This window comes from Malurus melanocephalus, unplaced genomic scaffold (genome assembly GCF_030028575.1).
Source record: "Malurus melanocephalus ecotype Western Australia unplaced genomic scaffold, MMel_1.1 scaffold_1018, whole genome shotgun sequence".
NCBI lineage: Eukaryota > Metazoa > Chordata > Aves > Passeriformes > Maluridae > Malurus > Malurus melanocephalus.
In genome coordinates, this window is record NW_026624250.1 from 11,719 (window position 1) to 35,452 (window position 23,734).

A 23,734-nucleotide genomic window follows, 5' to 3' on the forward strand; every position below is an offset into this window, starting at 1 on the left:
TTGCCATAAAGATGAGGAGCATTTCTGGGGTTTGGGGTGATAACTGGCTGCGTGAGAGGCTGGGAAGAGCCCCAGTGTCCACAGCAGCTTCTCCTGGGTACCCCAAGTCCATTAAGGAGCTTTCTGCCTGCTAATGGACTTCCTCCCGAGGCTCTGGCTGCTGACACTCTCCTGAACGATTTCCGGCAGCTTCCACGCCAGGGAAGGTGTTGCAAAGTCCTGCAGCTCATGCTGCTTCTGTAAAATAGCTTTTATCCCCTCAGAGGGAACTTAGCAGCAGCTATTTTTAATGCACGCTTGAATCTTTGCTTTAATCTTTTTGTTCTGTATTGATCTGGAGCTRAAGCTCGAAAAGAAATATTTCTGTGTACCCGCCACATTGTTTGGTAATTTTTAGAGCCTGGAAAAAAACAAAAATCTGCTGGAGAGGATGGAGAGGTGCTGAGCATCTTGGAAAGGGAAGTCCCAGCTCTGTGTTTTGAACCTCTGGACCTCTGGACTAGCCCTGGCTTCCCCAGCCCATGGAGTCCTTGGGAAAAAGGGTTGTTGAGGTGTTTAGGAACCCAGAAAGTGGGAGGAGAAACACACCCCCTGTTACTGTGATTGCTCCATCTTCTGCTGATGGGACTGGAGACATGAGCTGTGGAACAGGTTGGCTTCACCCACCACAGATCTCCTGTTGATCTGGAGTTTCTTACAGCTCAGGAGCTGCTGTTTCCCTCCCTCCTTGCTTTGAGCTGGGATTACACAGGGTGTACGTGGATGGGGCTGTGGATGGGGCTGTGGATGGGGCTGTGATTTCCCGGGGAAGCGATGGCTTTATCTCCTTCAGAGCTGATGGAGCTGCCTTTGACCTGGCAGAGCGCCTTGTGCTCTCCTCCTGAGCCTCGTGGGCTCTCCCTCAAGCAGAGCTGGCAGTTTGAGATGGCARACATCCTCCTGGAGCTGGTGTTCTCCCTTCATCCTGGCCGGTTTTCAGCATCCCGTAAATCCCTCTGACCGGAGCCGCCTCGGTGCGCTGGAGGGGAGCTCACAGCGGGTACCAACCCCTCCCTTGTGCCCCCAGAAATGCTCTGGTGGGTCTGGCAGGCACACAGCTGTCCTCTCCCACGCAGCAGGGCGAGATGAGCCCTTTGAAGCCTGTGCTGGGGCTGCCAGCAGCTCCCGAGGCACCCCGTACCCCCCTCTCCCTCTGCCAACTGCTCCTCGGGTTCTTGGAGCCAACAGCTGAGCTGTGATCAGGACTGACCATCCTGCAGGGCTGGGGCTTTGCCAGGGGGCACAGGGGATTCCAAATTCCATTTTATTTCTGAGCATGGCAGGATTTGGGGGCTGTGTTCCCCCATCCTGAGGTGTGACCATCCTCGGGTTCTCGGAGCCAACAGCTGAGCTCTGCTCAGGGCTGACCATCCTGCAGGGCTGGGGCTTTGCCAGGGGGCACAGGGAGCTCCAAATTCCATTTATTCCTCAGCATGGCAGGATTTGAGGCTCTGTCCCCACGTCCCAAGATGTGACTATCCTTGGGTTCTCCGAGCCAACAGCTGAGCTGTGATCAGGGCTGACCATCTTGCAGGTTTGGGACTTTGCCAGGGGGCACAAGGAGCTCCAAATTCCATTTATTCCTGAGCATGGCAGAATTTGGGGCTCTGTCCCCACATCCCGAGGTGTGACCATCCTCGGGTTCTCGGAGCCAACAGCTGAGCTGTGATCAGGGCTGACCATCCTGCAGGGCTGGGGCTTTGCCAGGGGGCACARGKRRYTYYAAATTCCATTTATTCCTGAGCATGGCAGGATTTGGGGCTCTGTCCCCACGTCCCGAGGCGTGACCATCGCCCACCAGCATCCCGCTGTTGGTGCACAACGGGGATTGTTCTCCCAGCCTGGGCAGGCTCCTGGAGCTCTGCTGCAGCCTCCTTGATCCTCCTCTTTCTGCAAATATTTGGAATGGATCCTGTTTGGCTGTTTTGACAGTTTGACTCAGCTATTAAATGACAAAGGCGAGCTGGACCCAGGTTCACCGTGGTTACAAGCAGCTCTAGCAAGAGGGGAGATGAGGGTCAAATTCAGACACGGGGCTGTGTGGGAGAGGTCCTGGCCTCAAGGCTCAGTCCTGGAGCAGGGCTGGATGCAGCAGTTCTGCCTGCAGCATGCTGAGGGGATTCCTAACCTCGCTGGCAGTCCCGAGGATGGTTTTGGAGTGACAAATTCTGGCTGCTTCCATATTTCCCAAGAGCTTCTCAGTTCTTGGCTCGTCCTCGGCTGCTCCTGAGGCACGCACGCCGTGAATCCCACATCTGTCACTCAGCTCCGTGTCCTGGACATGAAGCAAAGACTCTCTTGGCTACAAAGGCTTCCCTCTCTCCTCCCTCCTGCRTTTCCTTTTGGTGTCTCTGTCCCTCATTGAGGAGCAGCAGCTCCTTCAAAGGAAACGCAGGGAAGCCCATTTGCAGAATTTACAGCTGCTTCCCCCRGCTCGAGTGCCCTCCTCTTTAAGAGCAAGTTTTTAAGCATGTTCTTAAGTGGGGAGATAAGTGGTCTTACCATCCTTTCATCTTCTGGCTCAGAGCAGGCTGGAGATAACTGATAAGGGGATGAGGCAAGGAAGATGCATAGGCACCTTCGGATTTAATTCCTGCTTTGCAAGGCRGTCTTTAAAGCACATCTCGGCTGGGAACAGAGGCTGGTAAAATAAAGCTGCTCCTTCCCTTCCCAGCATATGTCTGTTCCTCCTGTGTGTGAGGCAGATCCTCGGTGTGTGCCAGCAGAGCCGGCACAGCCTGAGCCGGGTTCTCCATTCCTGAGCCCTCCTTCTGCTGCTGACATTCGAGGGATTTGGCTGGGGCTGTTTGCAGACGCTGTTGGGGCTGGTGGTTCCTTTTGCACATTTCCCTGTTTTTTTGGGGTTTTTTTTGAGCTGTTTTTTGAGCGGGGCTGTGCTCACATGCTCGCTGTGGTGGGCTGGGGTGCATTCCTGGGGGACAGCACCTCACAGGGCTGGGATCCTGCTGACCCCTCTGGAACAGAGTCTGCATTCAGCTCCAGAATTCCTCCTCAGCCCCTCGTCTGCTGGCTGGAACAGGTGCCYGGCACATGGGGGTGGTGGTCAGGGTCAGCTGTGTCCAGCYCACATTCCTGCTGCTCCTTTCTGCYTCACCTTCTGGCCCAGCTGGCCCTGGGCCACCCAGCCCAGAGGTTCCTGGCCACGGCCACRCGCTGCTGGTGGAAAACAAACCACTTGAAAGTGGGATGAACCTGCCCCAGCCTGCTATGAGCTCCTCCAGGGGAATGGGGGAAAGGAGCTGGGACAGAACGTACCAAAGGCGCCTTAGGGAACCCACTCTGTGCCCCCCAAATCCTCGGGGTGGCACCTGGGCAGATCCAGAGGCTGCTCCACAGCGGGACATCCCCAGGCTCTGCTGGGAGCATGGAGTGGGCGAGCTGGCCATGCCACAGCTCAGACCAGGGGTGAAAGTGGAGCTGTTGGAGTTTTCAGCAGGGTTTGGGCACAGATTGCAGGCTGGCACAGTCCAGAGGAGGCTCATGCCCTGAGATGCCCAGATCCAGGTGCTGCTGTTGATTTTCCAGATGCCTCCTCCTGTTGTGTTATCACCGACTCCTGCTCCCGGCTCTGTGCGTGCTGCCAAATCTTTCACAGATGAAGCTGCAAACCTTCCCCCATCAAAGCCCATCTCCCTGCCCCTCGGGCTCTCTCTGGGGAGCTGCTGCAGCTGGGCAGGGCTGRCTCTGCCACCCCAGCCTTGCATCCCACCCCAAGAGGCTGCGCTCCCTCTCGGCTCAGCCCCCGGTGCCTCCACACCTCGCTGTTACTCAGCACTTTTCCCTGACAGGGAATTAAGTAGGATTTCTAGGTCATTGTGGGGCTGTCAGGAGGAATCGTCTCCTGTAGACCTCATTATCAAGGCTCTTTCTGCGATGCCAGACTTCAGAACAATTGCAGCCTGGTTCCCTAAACACTGACTAATGAGACAGAGCTGTTAGCAGCAGTTTGCTAAATAAAGGCTGTTTCTGCCTGAGACAGAATAAAGCCAGACGGGATTTTCTGAGCTGTGTCTCCCACAGGWGGTGTTTCAAAGGACCCTGATTGAAATAACGAGATCGATGTTGCTCTTGGGGTGGCTGCATGGGGTCAGTGCTTGATGCTGGTGCCAGGTGCTTCCCGCAGCAGTGACTTCCAATAACTTGTGCTCAAGAGACCTCAAAGCCTCTCCTTGSCTTCAAGATGTCTTAAGCATCTACCTGAGCTCCTGTGCATCMTGTGTGTCCTTTGTCCTGCTGTGACAGTCACTTGCTGCCTCTTGGTGAATGTGCTGGGTGCTGGACTCCATTTCCTGGGGTGTCACGGGAGAATATTCTTGTAGCAGACTTGCCCAGCATCCACGCACATGGCTTTGGGAAGGCAAGGGGTCCAGCAGCTGAGCAGGAGGGACAGGTGGRACAAGTGTGTGGCAGCTTTTGAAAGGAGCTGGGGGGTTGCAGCCTGCTCAGAGGAGACACAGGTGAGGTCTCAGATGATATCTGGGTGCAGGAGGGATGCAGCCCCCGCCTGGTGACTTCTGTCCATGTGCCTGTAACGAGATTTTTCATCCTGCCTCTCTTCCTGCTGTCAGAAGGGCCTGGATTAAAGATAAACTCTGGAGCAGGATGGGATCAGCCCTTGCCTCGGGCTGCAGCAGGCACAGGGGAGCTGGGGAGTKCTACTTGCCCAGTTTGCAGGTTTGCTTGAAGGGGAGCTTTGATGTGGCAGTGGCAGTCCATAGAGGGTGAACRGTGTCTAGACAGGTTTTTCTCACTCTGTGTTATCTCAGAAGCAGCAGGAGGGGTGCCAAACAGGCTGAATGGCTCCAGGAGCAGAGCTGTTTCTGGAACGATGGGAAATGGTTCTTGAGGAGGATCCAGGAGAGCTCTCACTGGACCCTGGTTGGTTCTTCATAAGAATCCAGGGAAGCTTTTGCTGGACCCTGGTTGAACCTCCTGCAGGTGGAACCTGGATCACCTAATGGAAAGTAGATGCTCCTAGGAGTGAGCAGGACAAGGTCCAGGAGGTGGCCAGTGCATTTCCAGTGGTCTGGCACAGCACAGAGGTCGAGGAAGGGTCCACTGCCCAGTGCTGTGGCCAGTGGGATGGGAATCCAGGATGATTGAGTTGATTTTGGCAGCAGCTGAGTGCTGAGAGAAGACTCCCTGGGCCTGGCTAGTGGCAGGGTGGCAGGACTTGCCCAGCAGAGCTGGCTTGAGTGCCTGGTGCCAAGTGCAGCTCCGTGGCTGTGGCAGGAAGGGAAGGCAGGCGGGCTCTGGAGGGAATTGTCGCTGGCTGGCAAGCGCCGCTCCCCGCGCTGTCCCTGCCATGCCATCTCCCCGGGGCTCTTTGGGAGGGGAAATGCAGGCTGGATTCAAATGCCTATTGTCTGTCCTTCAGCTGGGAGCAGAGCCAGCAGAGAGAGAGGCGCTGGCAGCATCGGATGGAGGGGGCAGATGCGAGGGGAGGCACGCTCATCCGTGAAACGCTGGCGCTGGGCTTTGCACGGGAGCCCCAAAGGTTAAGTGCCGTGTGCTGGAACGCTGCACGAGGGTCAGGAGAGGAGCCCGGGGCTCCTGGGATCCCTGCAGGGCTGGGGGAAGCTTTTGAAGCATCTGTGTGCTGCCAGGGTTCCTGCTGCCCTGGAGGACAGCTGGGTCTGTGTGGCTGCGGGGAGGGCAGAGCCACACSGTGCCAGGTTTGGTGTCACCTGGGAGCCCTGAGGAGCACAGGTGAGCTCAGCTGGCTCCTCTGTCCTGCAGCAGCTGCCAGGCTCTGCATCAGGGGCYGGGAGCTGAGCATTCCCTCACCCTGCCCGTCCTGTCCCCCTGCCAGAGCAGGGCTCGGCCGCAGGTTTTGGGCAGAGCTGGAAACTTGGCACGGAGCAGCCAAGAGCCCAGCTTGCTCCTGTGTGTGTCAGGGCTGGCTTCTGCGTGCTGTGGGGAGCGCAAATATGTTCCCAATCTGTTTGCTGCACTGCCACGGCTCCAAGACACACAGGGAGCAGACACAGTGACCAAGAAGGGGCCATTGTTACAGGGACCTTCCTGACTGTGCCTCTGCTGTGCCCAGCACTGCTGGATTCATCCCCAGCATCCCGAGAGCTCAATCCTCCCGGGCCCCCCATCCTGAACTGCACATTACCACAGACAAACCACAGGTTTGCTCCTGTTTTACTCAATTTATCCATCCATGTGCCCTGCTCTGGCCTTTTGATTTCCACGCTGATCTCTGGCGGGCGGGTATTAAATCAGGCTGCAGATAAAAGGAGTTGTGAGCGTTGCTTCCCTGAGAACCAGCCCAAACATCCAGTGACACATCTCTAATTGCAGCAGAGCAGACAGATAGCAGCACTGCAGGCTGAGCAGCCAGGAGCCAGGGCAAGGGGCTGATGGGCTGATGGACAGCTTGGCATTTTGGCCAAGGAGGAATGAAGGCCCCRAGAAAAGCAGAGGAGAGGAAGGGAGTTCCCTCATTTGTTTCCAGCAGGGTTGTCCTCTGAGAGGTATTTCCTTCAGCTTCATGCAGTCCGAATTTAGTTGCAACTTTTASGAACAATAAAGGCTCGCATGGTTTYCCTCGGAGGAACTGGAATGAATCCAAATAGATTTCAGTGCTGGGAAGCAGATCCTGCTATTAATGTCAGCCTAATCATTTCTTTCGATCTCCTTCCCACCTTTCTTGCCATTCATGCTCCCAAAGCCTCCAGGCAAGTTACCAAGTCCAGTCTGTTCCTCTGGTTTTGTAGCCTCCCCTGGCTTTTTAGGGTCTGTGAGGGCATTTGGTGTGCCTGTCCACACACAGACCCCAGAGCTGGCAGGATGGTGGCACRGAGCTGAGCTGGACCAGGGACCAGCACGTGTCTCCCTGGGAAAAGGGCCTCTGACCAGCACTCGACTGGGAGCACTCGGCTGAGAAAATTCTCTGCTAAAAATAGCAGCAGATGATGTTTGAGGAGAAAAACAAGTCAGGGTCTGGGAGAAGTTAGTTCCCAGATATGTGGCTAATTCCGCTCCCCCAGGACAAATAATCTTTTAACCCCTCCGTGYCAAGGCTCCTTTCTGCTCTATTAAACAAACTTGCCCTGGTCAGGAATCCAGGCTGGGCCCAGCCAGGATGGGTTTTGTCCTCTTTGCTCTGACACAGCATTATTCCCCTCCCTCTCCCCCGGCTCATTTGTGCCAGCATTTCCCTAGCAGCTCTCTGTGTCACGCTTTTCATCTTTATCTGTCTGCGACTTCACTCGGGCTCCCTTTAATTCCCCGGTGCGCTTCRTGAGGAAATAATCTCCCTGAACCCTGCAGTGCTGCTCCTTGCACAAGTTGGCAGCCTGCTTTTGGGCTGATGTTCACAAGGGAAGCATTTTCAGGTCTGTCCCTAAAATCACATCCGCTGTCCTGYTCGTGGCTCACCCCTTGTGGGGCCGCGTCCTTTGTTCTGGTGGATTCTCCTCAAAGCTTCCAAGCAGCCCCATTTCTCCTGCCTGGAATGACAGCAGTGGGATCACAGGCTCATGGTCTGCTCGCTGGCAGCCAGAGATGTGCCCTGGGTGCCCACAGGCTCCTGCAGACGTCGTTTGTTCGCGTTTTGCGCGGCGCGTTAAGCGAGACAATCGCGGCTCGTACCCGCGGCTGGAATTAACACGCGCGCAGGGAAGAAAAAAAGAAAAAGAAAAAAATTGCACTGTAAAATTGGAGGAAATGTTCTTAAAACGAGAGCTGCTTTCAGTCTTGTCATAAATGATTTCTCTGCGTGCTTGCTCACGCCCTCTCCTGTTCCCTTCTCCAGCCTACTCTCGGCTCTTGGCTCTGATGACTGCTGCTCTCTTCCCAACTCCCATTTTCCACAGGAAGATGACATGGCTGGTCTTCGATAAGCAGAACCTCAGATCCGTGTTTTGCTGGTCAAGCTCTAGGCTGGAGGAGAAGGGAGGATCAGGAGATTAGAGTCACAGACAGAGGAATAGAGGATTATAGGCTAAACCCCTGCAAGTCTCTGTATTGATGGTTGGGACACAGCCAGACACTGAGGAGCATTGCAAAGCCTGGTGCTGATAGCATATCCGCTTATTTCCTGTCTTTGCATCGCAGGCAGCTTCTGAGATGTGTGTCCTCATCAAAAGGCAGGGTCAGGCAGGTGCCGAGCATCCCGGCTCCCGGGGAAGTCAAATACCTGCTGAGATCAAGTCTGTGCCTCGCCTGGCGCTCAGCCTGGAAAACGTCACCGTGGCTTATGAGATTCTCAGCAATCCTTGAGTCAAATTCCCACTCGAGCCAAAAATAAAGGAACTTGCCCCTTTCCCTGTCGTGGTTTGCTCCCTCTCCCTGACACCGGCCATAGATCCCTGTCACATCCCACTGACCCCGTTCTGCCCTAAATTCCATCCCTCAGCATCTGCCCGCTGCCAGGAGAGCCCTGCTGGGAGGAAGGGAGAGGACAGCAGCAAGRCCATTGCCCCTGGCTCTGGTGACAGTTATCTGCTGGCTCCCTCCCACTTTGCACTAATTTGGTACCAGCATCTGCCACTTTGGGGAGGGAAGGGGACTTGCTGAAGTGAGAAATAACGTGGGATGTGCCTGCATGGCGCTTCTCGGGAATGGCTAAGGAAACAATGGAAGGCAAGTGGGAATAGGCAGGAAGGGTTGGTTCYAAATCTGCCCCGTGTGAAAGTTCCCGCTGCTCTCTGGTGGGAGAACTCACCATCTTTGTTGCTGGGGTTTGCTGCTGCAGGGCATTCTCATCTGGTAAGCAGGTCACAGAGTGGCAGATCCACTGCTGCCTGAGATAACGGGTGTCTCTGCTCTTCCTGTGATTGCCATTCCTCATTTTTTTCCTCCACTGAACTGGAACTGTACATCCTTGCTCAGTTACAGGGGACACTGCGTTTGAAGGGACTGGGAAATGTGCAGGGGATGGAAATGATGGTGGGGACACACTGCACAGGATACCCTCATCTTCCTCAGGGTCCCAGAGGCCCAGCCAGCTGCATTTTTGGGGTTTTGGTGCCCTAAAGCAGAGGTGGGGATCAGCTGCCCTCCTGGGCTCCCCTCATGTCCCGTTTCCTGCTTTCCCTGGCGTTGGCTGGAAGCCAGCCCACTTTGAAGGTGTAATTAGACATTTTCATTTGTTAATGAAAATGGCAAGACCAGCGCTCAGTGATCCATTCATAGCCAAGTGATCTGGATTTCTCCTCTGCTTTTTGCCAAAACCTTGGCAAAACCTTGCTTCTCCCCTCTTCTGTAGGGAGAAGCTCTCCTGTCCCAGGGCCACACAGCAARGCCACCTACCCCTGTTTTTCCCCTCCTGGAGAGCCAGCCCAAAGCATCTGTGTGAGGGGCTCGACCTCAGAGAGCAGAGCAAGGCAAAGATTTGGTCTGGGCAGAACTTAATCCCCTGCCCTGTTCCCTGTTGCTCCCACCAGGAAAATGAGATTTTCAGTTCAGCCTCGTGTTTCTTGGGAAGGGAGAAGCAATTCAGGAATGCAGGGGGTGGTAATAACAGCTTTATTCCTGTTTCCTTTCTGTTCCCCCTCTGTTACCCTTCATCCCAGGTTTTGAGGGGCAAACTCCAAATCTTTCCATCTTCTCCCTGAGCTGTAGTTGGCCTGGAGTGTATTCGAGAGAGATGCAACCTGACATGCTGGAAACTCTTGAGCCCTTGCTGCTGCCATCCTAATCTCTTTTAAGTATTAGGTATTAGTCATCCACACAAATATTGCTTCCTTCCCRACTCGCACGTACAGTCAGTCCTTTCCAGGAGCAGAGCCAGAGCCCAGGGGGTGAGCTGGGGAAAATGGGAGAGCTGGGCCCAGATCAGGCAGAGATTAAAATGTTGGGCAAAGCTTGTATGGCCACATCTGCAGGGTGTTAAATGTCCATCTTCTCCCTGATGGCAACGGCGTGTAGGTCCCTTTGTGGGGCTGGAACCTCTGGGACAGGTGAAAATTTTAACAAAATTTAACAAAATTTAACAAAATTTAGCAAAATGGGGTCGTTTCTGTGAAGGTACAGATCTGCAGGACCTGAACATCTCATCTCTGCCCACGCTGTGACGCCACGAGCAAAACAAAAACCAGAGGTTGTGAAACTCTGAGCTGCAGCAGCCCCTATCAGATGGATGATTTGAGACAGTCTGTCTGCAGCTGCACCCCAGCGTGACCAAACCAGGCTCAGAGAAACCATCAGRAAGCTCTGTGTGGTCTTCACAGGCAACACCTGCCTGCCTGGGAGAGAGGAGGAATGTTTGGCTGCAGAAGGAGCTGCTCTGCAGAGAGGTTTTTGACCTAGAGGACTCTTATATCTCCTTGAGAACAACCTGTTTCACTCTTCAGGGTGGGTGTGCTCTGCTGTCTGGCTTGGAGGTRGAACAGTAAATCCTCCTGTCCAAAAAGAAAACAGAAAAGCGAAGAAGAAATGAAGGAGGAGGAAAGGAAAAAAAAATCTAAAAAGAAAAGAAGAAAAGGAAAGAAAAAAAGGCTGTGTGCATGGTCTGGGTGCTAATGAGCCTTCTCTGCAGCAGATGCAGTCAGGTCTTGAAGGTCCCAGTTGAAGTCAGGAGATTTAAATCAGGAGATTTAAACAGGTTAAGATTTCGTTCCAGAACTGAGCGTACCCTGCTGGAAGTCAGGCATCTCCTCACCTTCTGTGCTGGTGAGCAGGCAGAGAGYGAATTAAGGGCAAAATCCCAAGTTCTCACATCTTCAGATGAATGCAAATACCCGGTGGTGTTCCACACAGCCTCACCCTGTGGAGTCCTGGTCCTGCTGGGACCACCAAGTCCTCCCTCACCATCAGCATTTCAGAGCTCCCTGCCAGAGGAGCAAAGCAAAATCCACGTGGATGGCAGCCCCAGTTCTGTAATGCTGCATTTCTGGGTTAATTCTGCCTCGTGTTCCCCTCCCAGGCGGGCACATCTCCATCAGGAGGTGTCTCTCGGAGAGCTGGCACCCTTTTAGCTGAGCAGCACGAGCCACGCAGCTAAAACGAGTCGTGCTGGTTTGTGATAGCTGGTAAAAATAAAACCTCAGCAGCAGCAGCAGCAGCAGCAGCAGCAGCAGCTATTAGAGCACTGAGGATTTACGAGGGAGTGGGTTTTTTCCAGGGTGGGCTGGCCGTGGTCTGGTGATGGCCTTTTTATAACCGTTATCAGCTCCCACACAGAGCAGGTCCATCTGTTACTTAATTTGGACCGAGACACTCCTAAGCTTTTTGTTCACTAATCTCTGGCTGCACATCCACATTGTTCTCCAGCAGGGCAGCCCATCCCAGAGCCAAGGCTGAGCTCGGGGAGCTGCCATGGAAAAATGGGATAAAAAAGGCACAGCTTGCTGGGGTCACTGGGTAAGGAGGGTCCATCCAGCTACCTGCTCCCTTCTGTCAGCTTCAAGGGGATTTCAACCTGCCAGAGCAAACAGCATCAGCTCCTCAGGCTGATGATGAGGAAAGAAGTTATGACTGAGTGCTACAAAATGTTTATTCACCCTTTATAAATCCAAGCTTATCTGTCACAAGTACATTTAATGGTCCTGAAGTTCCACACAGAGGTGGTTGGACAAAGAAAGCCCCAAAAACTTCACCAAAAATGTGCCTGGGATGCTCTGTTCTCTCGTTCCTGTGCCACGCTGTGTTTGTCCTGCACCACCTGGCACAAGAATTGCAGTGAGATGCACTKGGAATAGAGAGGAGGGGATAAAGAGCCTCCAGCACTGGGAGACAAAAGGATGGGTATTTCTAGGCAGATGGTCAGATGCTCCTGAAAGGGCTTATGGTGATTTCYTCCAAATAAGCTGAGGGCAGAAACGCAGCTCCCCTCTCCTTGTTTTACCCAGCCTGGCTCTGTGTGGCTTCTCCAGAGATTTCCCACACATTTCCCGCTCAGCTTTGTCCCTGCTGCACCCACAGCCCTCTTTGAGAGGCAGGGACAGTCCTGGGCTCATCCTGGCTGCCCTTCCCATCTGCCCTGCCCTCTGCTCCGTGCTGTCCTTGTCACCACCACCCCAGCCCCAGGATGGATGCTCCAGGGCCACCTCCAGCCCTGACCATGCAGAGKGTTCATCTGACATTTTTAGCACCTCCCAGCACCTCACTGGCTCCTGCTGCACCGGTACCCACCCAGAAAGGAGAGATGCTCAACAAGGCATGTGCTTTATCCCGYGTTCCACGTGGCTTCGGGAGCGCTTTGAATTGCAAATCTCACAAGGGCTCGGCGATGATGGGCACCTCGAGCGAGGCATATTTCGGTTGCTTTGGTGGGCAGGTGTTTAAATACAGCTGCGTGGTTTTGTGCTGCTTGTGCCTGACAGTGCATTAACTAAAATTACTGCATCAGCTCGCTGCGAGCTGCCAGCAGCTTCTCCCAAACTCTGTCCTGGCCGTCCCTTTACTTTCCCTACAATACAATAAATACTTCACCTCCTCCTCTTCACATTTCTGCCTAGAACTTTCAAAAGGCATCAGGATGGAAGGAGGTGGAAGGTCAGGCTCRGCTTTGAGCAGCAGAAAGGAGATTTGACACACAGAGTTGCCTATAAAGCTGCTTTTTTCTTTTTTCTTCAGTATAGCATTTAAAAATGATTCAGATACCATGAGTCACAGTAACAAGCATGGGCTGGATCTCTTTAGCTGGAAAAAAAAAAAAAAGAAGAAAGTGCCATAAGAATATGCTATAGACTTCAGTGCCTTGTCCTGGATTCTATTTTGGAGAACTGATGACATTTGGGATTCAACCATATGTCTGGCTGAGTCTGTAGCACACAGAGAGCTGGTAGGTATTCAGGGGGGTAGAACATGCAGATCTGGTGGGATTTGGGATTTTGCAGCATGCAGAGACCTGGTAGGAATTGGGAGATGYGGCACATACGGATCTGGTGGATTCAGGGATGTGGAGCAGGCGGCTGAGGTGTGTGTGTGGAAAGGGAATGCAATTCCAGCTGTTCTCCCAGCCCTGGGTGCTGAGGCCTTTGAAGAGACATTTACATAACACAAACCCTTTGCTGCTTATTTGTGCTGAAAGGGGCCTGAAGGCACACCTTTGAAATACTCAATTAGAAGGTGGCTAAAGCACTAATGTCAATTTAACAAACAAAACCAAACAAYCCCCGAGTGTGGTCACCAAAGAGACAACCCTTGCCAGCAGAGCAAAGTTCTGGAAAGTCATCCCTCTCTTGCTGTATGGCCACTTCAGATTCTTGTTTTGCTTTGCTGTCAACCTTCTTTTAATTTAGAACATGCTACTTTCAGTATTGTGCTACAGAGAGAGGAATAAATCCTCCTCAGCGGTGATTTAAACAGCCAAATTGATCTCTGCCCACGGTCAATACACGGAATAATGTCAGAACCTCTCACKCAGATTCTGCCTGAAATTTGTTGTCATCCTGCTTTGTGCCTGCGGGGTAGACCTGAATCTCTGGTGTTTAGTGGGTGAGGAGAACCCTGCTGTCAGCAATTTGTGAGAAATGAGGTGTGGCTGGAGCCTGGTGGAGTCCCACTGCCTTGGAGTGAATATTTCTCCCTCCTCTCGGTTTCCCTGTCCCCACCTTCAGCTGATRTTGTCACCACAGCAGATGTAGGGCTGTTGCCATGTCTGTTTGATGGGACAGCATTTTTCTGGACAAARATACAGTGCAAGCAAGAATCTGTGACAAAACTAAAACTGGTCCAGAGCAGGAGGGCAGCCAGCATCTCCTCAGATCAGCTGAGTGCTCAAACCTGGGCTCTCAGTTAAATTTCTGGTTCCAGAAGCAGCAATCTCACAACAGAGGCGATCAAATTGCCTTTTTTTTTTTTTTTTTTTCTCACTGCTGTTGAAAATGTGGCCAGAGATTTCAGAAGGATTTTCCCATAATTGTGCCTTGTCTTCTGGGGATTAGCTGCTTCCTGTGCTCTGGGGGTTTGCTGGGATCAGGGGAATCTGCTCGTGCTCCTGAGGATCAGAGCCCCAGACACGACACCTGGAGGATCAAAGGACTTTTTGCAGGAGCTCAGGGTGACAGGACAAGGGGGGGGAATGGATTCAAACTGAAAGAGAACAGGAATAGATTAAATATTAGAACAAATTCCTCYCTGAGAGGGTGGGGAGGGGCTGGGATGGAATTTCCAGAGAAGCTGTGGCTGCCCCTGGATCCCTGGTGGTGCTCAAGGCCAGGCTGGATGGATTTGGAGCACCTTGGGATARTGGAARRTGTYCCTGCCATGTCAGGGGTGGCWCTGGAGGATCTTTAAGKTCCCTTCCAACCCARACCATCCTGAGATTCTGYAATGAACACAGGGAAAGTGTTGGCATCTTGTGGCACAATTCCCTGCTTTCAGGGGGGTGGGTCTGGAAGTGGAAATTCTGATGAAAATGGACTCTGCTCTAAACCAGACTTGCAGAAATTGCTGGTGGTTGCTGAGAGCAGCTCCTGGCTGGAAGGAAACAAAGTGCAGAGCRTTGTCATCTCAGTTCAATATTGGATTTCTCCCAAATGCTGCGTGACCATCCCGGAGCAGAAGGGGGAAGGGTGGAAAAGTCCTGCTGGGAGCAGTTTTGGYTGGGTCAGCTATCAGTGAGCATCAGCTGGTGGTTTTTGTGTGAGAAACAACGATTTTGGGCACAAAGGCAGCTTTCTAAACCTTGCCAAACCCCAGCTCTCCCTGCTGGTCTTTGGGGTGCYAGCACCAGGGCTCCCAGGGAAGCGTCAGCTGTTAACAAACACGAGGGACAGGAATCCTTCATTTGGGAAYSTTTCAGGGAACATTTCAGCATTCTGGGAGGATTTTAGGTGTTGAAGGCCCTCAAGCTCTCAGTGGGAGTGATTTTGCAGCTCCTGGGTGTTTCTCAGACTGATGCCTTGCTCTCATGCTGAGCCACTCCACCAGGGGAATGTTGTCCCCCCACTGTCAATCCCTGCCCCAAAAGCTTTCCCCCTGAAAGCCAGCACAGGAATTTCCAGCTCCACGATGCTGGAGATCATTTCTTCCTCCACATCTCCCTTCAGCTGCCTTTCCTGCTTTCCATTCATGTTTGTTTTGGCTTTTTACTCTGACTGAGRCAGCCTTAACTTTCAGCTACATCTCATGTCTCTGAGGCAGCATTTTCCATAATTTTTAACCTGCTGTTTGATCAGTGAGCTCAGTGGGCCTCTCCCTTGGATTCCCACAAACTCCTGATGGGTCTGTCACAGCAGAGCTGCTCGTGTGGCTGTGGCAGACCCCTGTAGCTGATTATTTTGGTTATTTTATGGAGTTCCTCCTGAAAAATCAGACTTTGGAGCAGCCCGGTTTGGGAACACCACAGCCTGACTGGGAGGAGAAGAACCAGAACTCCYAGTTCCAGAATATCCTGTGCTGTCTGCTTCACTTTGCTCTTCAGGGAGCTCCCTGTTTGTTCCCTTCTCCCTCTGGGGAGTTGTTGGTGGATTGGGCACCCAGCAGAGCATGAGGGCTGTTGGTGCTGCTCTGGTGGGATGCACAGAAGGGACACAGAAGGCAGATTTTTCAAACTAAAGCAATATGCCAAAGAGGGAAGGAGACTGGATTAATTGGGAACACTCTGGTGCCCAGAGCAGGAGGGGAGCTGTGGGTTTGTGGTGTCAGGAGCCTCACAGCGTTGCATGGCTGAGCTTTTACCCCAGCGTGGGCYTGGCTGGGGCTCTGCCCAGAGAGCWGAACTCCTGTTTTCTCCTGAATCACAGCCCTCTCACGATTTACTGCCTCCCCTTTTACCTCACCACGCTCTCATTAYTTCCCAGCGCAGTCAGCATTTGTCAGAGGCCAGGCCTGGCCTGCTCCATCTCCCAGGAACTGACAGGATCTCTCCAGCTTGCTCTGCTTCCTGTCTTTCCCTGCCCATCGAGTTAACTTCCAAAATAAAACTTCCCYTCCTGCATTACCACAGTTCTTTTCCCTTGTAAATAAGCACAAGGAAATGGCTCGTGCTGGCACTGCCACTAAGTTAATCCTCCTCTTTAATTGCTACTTCTAACAATTACRTTTTCCTGTATTTACACCACAACTCCTAAATAAACTCAGACGTGCTGGAGCTGTGCTGGCAGCCAGGAAGGGGTTTTATCTGGGGAAGTCAGTCCTCAGAGCCGGCCAGGATGGTTTCTCAGCAGGCAGCCCGTTCCTAGCCGGGTGACTTATGAGCTGTGCTATTTCTTATTGCCTCCTGTTTGTTTTTCCAGGCTGCAGACTCTTGGCTGTGGAGCTGACATCCAGCAACACCAAGCCCGTGGTGCAGGAATTCCAGAGTGAGTGCTGCCCGTGCTGCCTCGGGATTTGTGTCAGGCCAAGCAATGCAGGAAAATTTGGCTGATGGGCACCTGGTTCCTTGGGGCTACCARACTCAGAGCAGTGCCCAGGAATATGTCTGGGTCTCCCCATTTTAAATGGTTTATTGAGGTGCCCTGCAAGCCACGGGCATTGCAAAGTCTCTGCCTAAGTGCTTTTTTGAACCAGTCCCAAAAGAAGGAAAAGCAGTTGCCTTGCAGTTCACAGACAGAAAGAGGAATTTCTGTTTTCTCTTGCAGATGTGCCCTGGGACGCTGGGAAGGCTGGGTTTTTGGGTTTATCCCAGGAATTGTGGTCTCAGTCCATCCCCAGGGAGGTGCTGCATCCCTGGCTCACTTTGTGGCTCTCTGGGCTCACCCCGACAAAAGGTTTTGTTTGCCATGAGCCACAGCCTGCAGAGAACAGGGTGTTCATTTCTCTCCGTGGCTGATATCTGCTGGGCTATTATTTTTGCTGGCCAAAATCCATCTTCCAATAGCTCCTGGAACCCAGCAGCGTTTCTGTTTGCGAGGCAGATGAAAGAGAAAGCTCYGCTTCGTGGGCAGCATCTCCTAATAAAACACTAAGAGAGAGTGCTCAAAGCGGGGCAAAAACACAGCTGCTTCCTTTTAATCTGAATTGCCTCCATTTCTCCTGCTAGGTGTTGAGCTGTCCTGCATCATTAAATCCACGGTGACGCCAGACCCCAGGATCGAGTGGAAGAAAATCCGAAATGGAGACACCTCTTATGTGTTTTTTGAAAACAAAATGCAGGGTATGAAGGCTCCTTGTTCTCAGCTTTCCAAAACAGCTTTCCAAAACAGCTTTCCAAACAGATTTCAAGAACAGTACAATGAAGAACAAACAAGCCTGTAAAAGGCAGGAGCTGTGGCTGCTTTATTGCAGAGCAGATTTCAGCAGTTGAAGTGCAGGATGGAGAGGGAGCAGGATGTTCTTTCCTCCCTGCCTGGTTATTGACAGGTCACTGTGGGGAGCTGCAGCGAGCTCCTGCCTAGGAGGTGTTTTTTTGGGTAAGAAAGGAATCCTGCAGCTTCCTTTCCGTGAATCCCTGTGATGCTTAATGATTTTTGTCTTTTATTTTTATCTACCCTTTTATACACCCTTTTRTATATTTTATACACCRTTTTAAACATTTTCTGTACCCTTTATGTATMCCTTTGCTTACACACTTGTAATTCTTGTAGCTGGATGTTTTAACTTAGTTTTGGGGTTCTGCTTGGCAGAAAGACCAAAAAGCCTCAGTGAAGGATCAGGGTTCCTTGTGCTATCTTAAAACCTGAGGCTCCAGCCTTGGGAAGYGTTCTCTCTGGAATAAATTGTGTAAATTTATTTCACAATAAATTTTGCAGCTCATCTGTGAGGATGAGGGACAGAATAGAGGGACATTACTTCATTTGTTTTTTATTAGGGAATTCCAGATAGATAACGCTCATCTGTGAAATCTATAAAACTCCTATACGTGCTATACGCGGCATTTTTTTCCCATTCTGTCGAATTGTACACCTGGGATCCCATTAAATACCGAGGTAAAACCCTTTTATCCCCTTGGCTGTGCCTTACAATTAAAAACCACCTCTCAAAGCAACACCAGCACCACACTGGGTGTCTGACCCCTCCTGCAGCATCCAAGGGTTCACCTGTGCCTCAGCAGGAATCTGTGTGTCCAGCTGCCAGTGCTCTGTGCTGGGACAGGGCAGGGATTTGCAGCATCCTGGGAGCATCAGCAGCAGCCTCTCTGGCCTGATTGGAGAGCCCAGTAGGGCTTCATTCCATCTGGAATTGCTCCAGCCCTTCAGATGGGACCAAGAGCCACATCCAGATGAATCTTCCAAAGGAGGCAAGGCCTGGGGCTGTCTTGGAAGTTCGATTTTGCCACGGTTTTTGAGGTTTGGAGTGGTGCTTTCCAGTTCWTGCTCTCACATGSTTGGCAGCTTTGGTTTCCTTTGGGKATTYTAGCATCGAGTTCCTTTGGCTCTGGAACAGAGTGTGAGATGATCTGCTTAATTGATACACCCCAGATGAGCCTGTGTGACCCCCCCTGATGTTCTCCCCTCTCTTTTCTGCGTGCCAGGAGACTTTGCAACCCGGGCAGAGATCCTGAGCAGGACATCCCTGGTGATCAAGAACACGACGAGGATGGACACGGCCACGTACCGCTGCGAGGTGGCAGCGCCCTCCGACACCAAAACCATCGATGAGATCAACATCCAGCTCACAGTGCAAGGTGCCAAACCCAGAACCTCTGCAATGAGAGCAGGAGAGGCTGTGGGCATCTCCAGAGTGGTTTAAAACCAGCTGGGAGTAATGGAAATGTTTATGGCTTTGCCTAAGAAAGCGCWGAAGTCAGAAATTATTTATTTTTACGAAACTCACGCAATTTGTGTCTCCCCGCAGTGAAGCCCATGACTCCCAGATGCTCTGTGCCTAAAGCTGTACCTGTTGGCAAATCAGCCTCCCTCCACTGCCACGAGAACGARGGATTCCCCAAGTCCACCTACAGCTGGTACCGCAACAGCGAACCTCTGCCAGCCGACAGCAAATCCAGCAGCAAACCCCTCAACTCCTCCTACACCCTGAACCCCAAYACAGGCACTCTGGTAATGCCCTGACACACATCAGCAGAGCTTGTTCTGCTGGACAGCTTATCTCTGAGGTTGCTTGTAGATTTAGGAAAACATTGCCTGGTTTTCAAGGAATTTGAAGAAGGTGAAGTGTTCTAGGGTCTGGGTGAGCTGAGAAAGGGAAGATTGATGGAAGAAGATCGTAGAGAGAGATGCATTTTTATGTGAATTTTTATACCCTCACAGTGCCTCGTTTCTCATTCACATCCTTCTATCCCTTTTCCCTCCCCAGGTTTTCCATGCAGTGCACAAAGGTGACACAGGTCGTTACTCCTGCATAGCAACCAACGATGCTGGCTTTGCCAAGTGTGAGGAGCAGGAGATGGAAGTCTGTGAGTGGCTCTCCATATGGTTTTCATCAATTCTGGTTCATTTATCACCATRAATAAATTGCCATCAGCATAAGGAATGAGGGGGGACATCCTGCAGCATTAAGCCTTCCCTGCTTTCACACAGCCCCAAATATAAGGGGATAAAAATAATCTAAAAAATTCAGGGAGACATCAGATCATGCACAGATTTAATCCTGAAAGCAGGAACTCACCAGTTCCCTGTGAACTATTGCTTAAAATATTTGAGAGGTGTCATTTTAGTGCGTGTGAAGCTGGAAAGCTGCTGCTGCCCTAAAGAAACTCTGGGTGCTGGTTTTTGTCTTTGCAGATGACCTCAACATYGGTGGGATAATCGGGGGAGTCCTGGTGGTCATTGCAGTTCTGGTGCTCATCACTCTGGGAATCTGCTGTGCCTACAGAAGGGGATACTTTGCAAATGGCAAAGAGAATGGGGAAAGGTAAGGGGCTGGGCTTTGTGGAAAACTCCCTGCATCCTCAGGTAGCTGGGAGGAGTCTGAAGTGCACCAAAAATTGGTGGCTAAAAGGAATTTTAATGCCTAATTCCCCACCAAAGTCCACCGGCAGTAAAACCCTGCCGCATCCAGGTTTATTCCATGGAATAATCCCAGAATCCCAGAGTGGGATTGGGGCTTTAAAGATGATCCAGCTCCAGCCCTGCTGTGAACAGGGACACCTTTCACCAGCCCAGGCTGCTCAGAGCTCCATCCCACCTTGCTTKGGACACTCCCAGGCATGGATGGCATTTTCCCAAGGCAGAGCTGTGGTTGCCAGCAGCAGCCAGAGGATGGGAGCTGTGCTCTAAAACCCTCATCCTTTGCCTGGGAAAGGGAGCCCAGCACCATTAAATGCTTGTCCAGGGGTTCACGTGCTGTTGGCATAATGAGGGGGTGATTTAATGGTCAGAGCTCACTGCAGGGTCAGTCTGAAGCCTCAGGATGTGCACAGGGAATAGATGCACACAGGAGGCTCTCCACAGGAAATCTCGATGGTTGCGAGGACTTAAATTTGGGATGAATAGCAACCGTTTTCGAGTGCACATGGAAATGTTAAAAGCAGCAGCATTAGCATCAGAGACAAGCGTCGATGTCCTCACAGACTCTGGAGAGGAGATAATATATGCAAAGCCAAGATTCTCACCAGATAGATTTGTTCTGTGCTAAATGTTGCTTTCCAGCACAAGTCCTGTCTTGTTTTTCTCTTTGGTTTCATTTGTTTTTCAGAAAAAGCTCTAAATRCCCCATTTAAATGCAGCTGAGGGTTGGCATACACCGGACTTGACAGTCGTGTATAAATCYTGAATTCCTGTGGGATTGCAAACAAGTGGCGCCTCCTTATAACTAAGAAAAATGCTGAAGGCATGTGGCAGTGAAGGATTAAAATGAACTTTATAATTGCCACAGGAAGCAGAGCAGGAGGCACAGAAAGGCAGTGACAAGCACCAGAGCAGGAGAGCCCAGAAAGGAATCACTTTATCTCTTTGCAGAGTCTTAGGGAAACACACAGCAATCTTTTTTTACCCTGTGCTGAAGGGGAATTTAGAAAAAATCCAACCATGGCAAGTGATGGAATAAACACAGAGCTCTCATTTGAGAAACAAACTGGGTTTCTCTCTGCTTGCTTCTCGCTCAGCTGCTCCTCCTCATTTCCATCTCCCTCAGCACCTCCCCTCCAAAATCCTGCAGTCTTCCTGTCCCAAAAATGAGATTTTTACCCCCTTTTCTTTCAGCTACAAGACTCCAGCAAAGCCTGATGGCGTTAACTACATCCGGACAGATGATGAGGTAACCAGGAATGCTTTGCYTTTCCCATCTCTGTCGGGAGAGGAAGAGGGTGGGCAGAGGACGAGTCGCTTTTTAGGGCCCACAGACTTTGTGAGAGTGGGCTCCACTCTGAAGCAAGGCTGGGGAACAGAGGGAAAACAGAAGGGTGAAAGCTGAGTCATTTCCTGAGAAATGATGAACAGTTTAAGTTGCCTGGAGTGACTGATGCCAGCAGCTCTGCTCTGAGTTATCTCGTGGCCTGACCCCCTTAGGATGAGTTTCATTGGATTAAGTGGGCAGGACATGATGCTTTTACGAGAGAATTTGTATTTTGGGATTTGAGTAGATCATTGGGCTTAAGATCAGAAAAAGCTTCTGCCATGAGCAGAGATACTGATGAGGGAATGAGAAAGTCCCCTGCAGTGCCTTGGTGAACAAGGAGGAGCACCTGCCCAGTGGAACTGGTGCCTCCCTGTCCTTCCCARTGGGAAATGGGAGCTGCCTGGGCAGAATCCTCACAGTTACACAGCTTGCGTCTACCTTTGGGGACAGCAGGAGCAGAGATCTGCCTGGGAAGCTGCTGGAGCCCTTTGTCAGKAGAATTAACCCACAAACACCAGAGGTTTATGTCAAAAAATGAGACAGAGGAGTCCTGTAACTTTATTCAGAGAGGCTGTGGTCATTCTTTTCACTTCCTGCATCCCAAACTTTCTGTTCCAGGGTGACTTCAGACACAAGTCTTCATTCGTCATCTAAGAGGCCAAAAGGAAATTGCAAACCAGCAAAAAGCAAGTGTGAAAATACCTCCTCCAGGAACTCAAAAGCGAGAGCAAAAGATGAATTAAGTGCGCTTGGAAGAGTTTGGAACACACAAGAACTTGATAGCTAGCTATCTGTATATCTTTTTTTTCTTTGCCAAAGTTTAAAAGTAACTCCTCACTGCCCAACTCGCGTCTCCCCTGCCTCCGGAGATACCAACAGGATCACCCAAACCTGTCCTTTGGACTGAGGAAAAGTTTTAATCCTTCCCAAGAGACTGGGCTGTGGAAGTTTGTGGAATTGCCTTCTCTTTGTGCTGCAGGGACACAGCCACAGCGTGCAAACCCAGCGTTAGGGAAACGTGTCYGAGACATTGCTGGTGATGTGTCACTGGTGGACAAAAAAAAAGGTGCTGAAACAGCAGTAGATGGACTTCAAAGAGGGAGATTTCTCCGTGCAAGGGGGTTTTTTGCTCCCAGCAGCTCATGGCCAGGCCTGGCCGGTGACTTTGCCACACTTGTGATTGTCTCATGCCTGGCTCTGACCGCTCAGGGTGTGCTCACCCTGTCACCAGTGACCCTAAAAACGCCACTAACGCCCTCAGCCCTGCCGTGAGCTGCCCCAAATGTTGTCATTGARCAGGATCCCCCAGGGCAGGGGCAGTGCTTGTGCTCCCTGCTTTGCAGGATGGCTGCACGCAGGTAACCCCTCCTTCTAATCTGCACAAAGCAGGCTTGGCTCCTGCGTCTTTCCGTGGGGAAAGAGGCTTAGAGGGCAGGCAGRGAACCAGTGCTAAGACATCCCTTTCAGGAAAATTAAAGCCAAATACTTTCCTGGGCTAAGATTGCCATAAAAGGTACCGAGAGATCCTCCAGCTTTTTTTACCTTCTCCGTTTATTTTGTAAAAACCCCCCCAACCTTCTAAATTTTTTGCAAAGATCTATTTTGATTACTTCAGAAAAGGTAACATTTCTATTTAAAAGTGTAAATACGTGATGCCAGCAGTGTTTGAGTAACAGGAGCTATTTTTTTACCATTGAAGCTACGAGAGGAGCTCACACRTTGCTAGAGTATGGCACTGTCAGAGCATATCAGTATTAGTGCAAAGTGTAATAAAAAGCTGTAGGTGGAACAGCATCTCTTTCCTCTTCAGCCAGCTTCAGCCATTTCCTTGTCACAAGAGGTCTTACCAGACACAGAACAGAGTCACTCAGGGATAGTTTTTGTAAATTTATGGCAGGAGCTATCAACTTTTTTTATATGGAAAAAAAATACAACCCAGCTTTTCTTGCCGGTGACCAACACTTTTGTTTTTTGTCGTTGCAAGAAAAAATCCAGGGATGGCTTTTGGGTTCRGTTCCAAAGAGGTGACAGAGTGACTTCAGTGTTTGCTGCCCCTCTGCAAGTTCCCTAAAGCACTAACACGACAGCTACAGCAGCTTGGCAGGTTTAAACTCCGTGGCCAAGGCCACTCCTTCTGGGGTTGGGAAAGCAAAAGCTCAACACAAGAGCACTTTTAGAGTGTCAGCTGAAATTTTTTCTCTAGATGGTAAAGGAAAAAGGAAAAAAAAAAAAAGCAACAAAAAACCAACCAAATTTGGTTCTCTTGGCTTTAGAGAGAATGATTGGGAACATGTGTTCCCCAGAACATCCGTGTTGATGGAGTTGAACAGCACTGGGTGAGACGAGGCTGCAAGACATGGATGCAACACTAGAAACTGTGCTGTGGTTTAAGAAGTTTTTTAATGTAGCAGAATTTAGTGTTCTTGTATTTCCGATATGGATTGAGTTGTCTTAACTTTTCCTGTATACAGTTATTTTGGATACTTGACGATTTGGACTGTTGGTGTTATTTTTTTCGTGTTCTGCTTTACTCTGCTTTGTTTCCTAGAGCCCTCGCTGGACATGCCATTGCTGCATTTGTTTTGCCTAAACA

At 51.1% G+C, this 23,734-nt stretch overlaps 1 protein-coding gene across 1 annotated transcript in view; it reads left to right on the plus strand.

Annotated features, from left to right (window-relative positions):
• The window catches only part of JAM3 (junctional adhesion molecule 3), a 29,304-nt gene extending 7,038 nt beyond the window's left edge, over positions 1-22,266 (plus strand). Inside the window, exons 2-9 of the mRNA XM_057386632.1 lie at positions 16,200-16,265; positions 16,946-17,059; positions 18,377-18,529; positions 18,700-18,902; positions 19,159-19,258; positions 19,587-19,716; positions 21,006-21,060; positions 21,760-22,266. Coding sequence (XP_057242615.1) covers positions 16,200-16,265; positions 16,946-17,059; positions 18,377-18,529; positions 18,700-18,902; positions 19,159-19,258; positions 19,587-19,716; positions 21,006-21,060; positions 21,760-21,795 — 857 coding nt within the window. The 3' untranslated portion in view covers positions 21,796-22,266. The remainder of the gene's footprint in view (positions 1-16,199; positions 16,266-16,945; positions 17,060-18,376; positions 18,530-18,699; positions 18,903-19,158; positions 19,259-19,586; positions 19,717-21,005; positions 21,061-21,759) is intronic.
• The last annotated feature ends 1,468 nt before the right edge of the window (positions 22,267-23,734 follow it).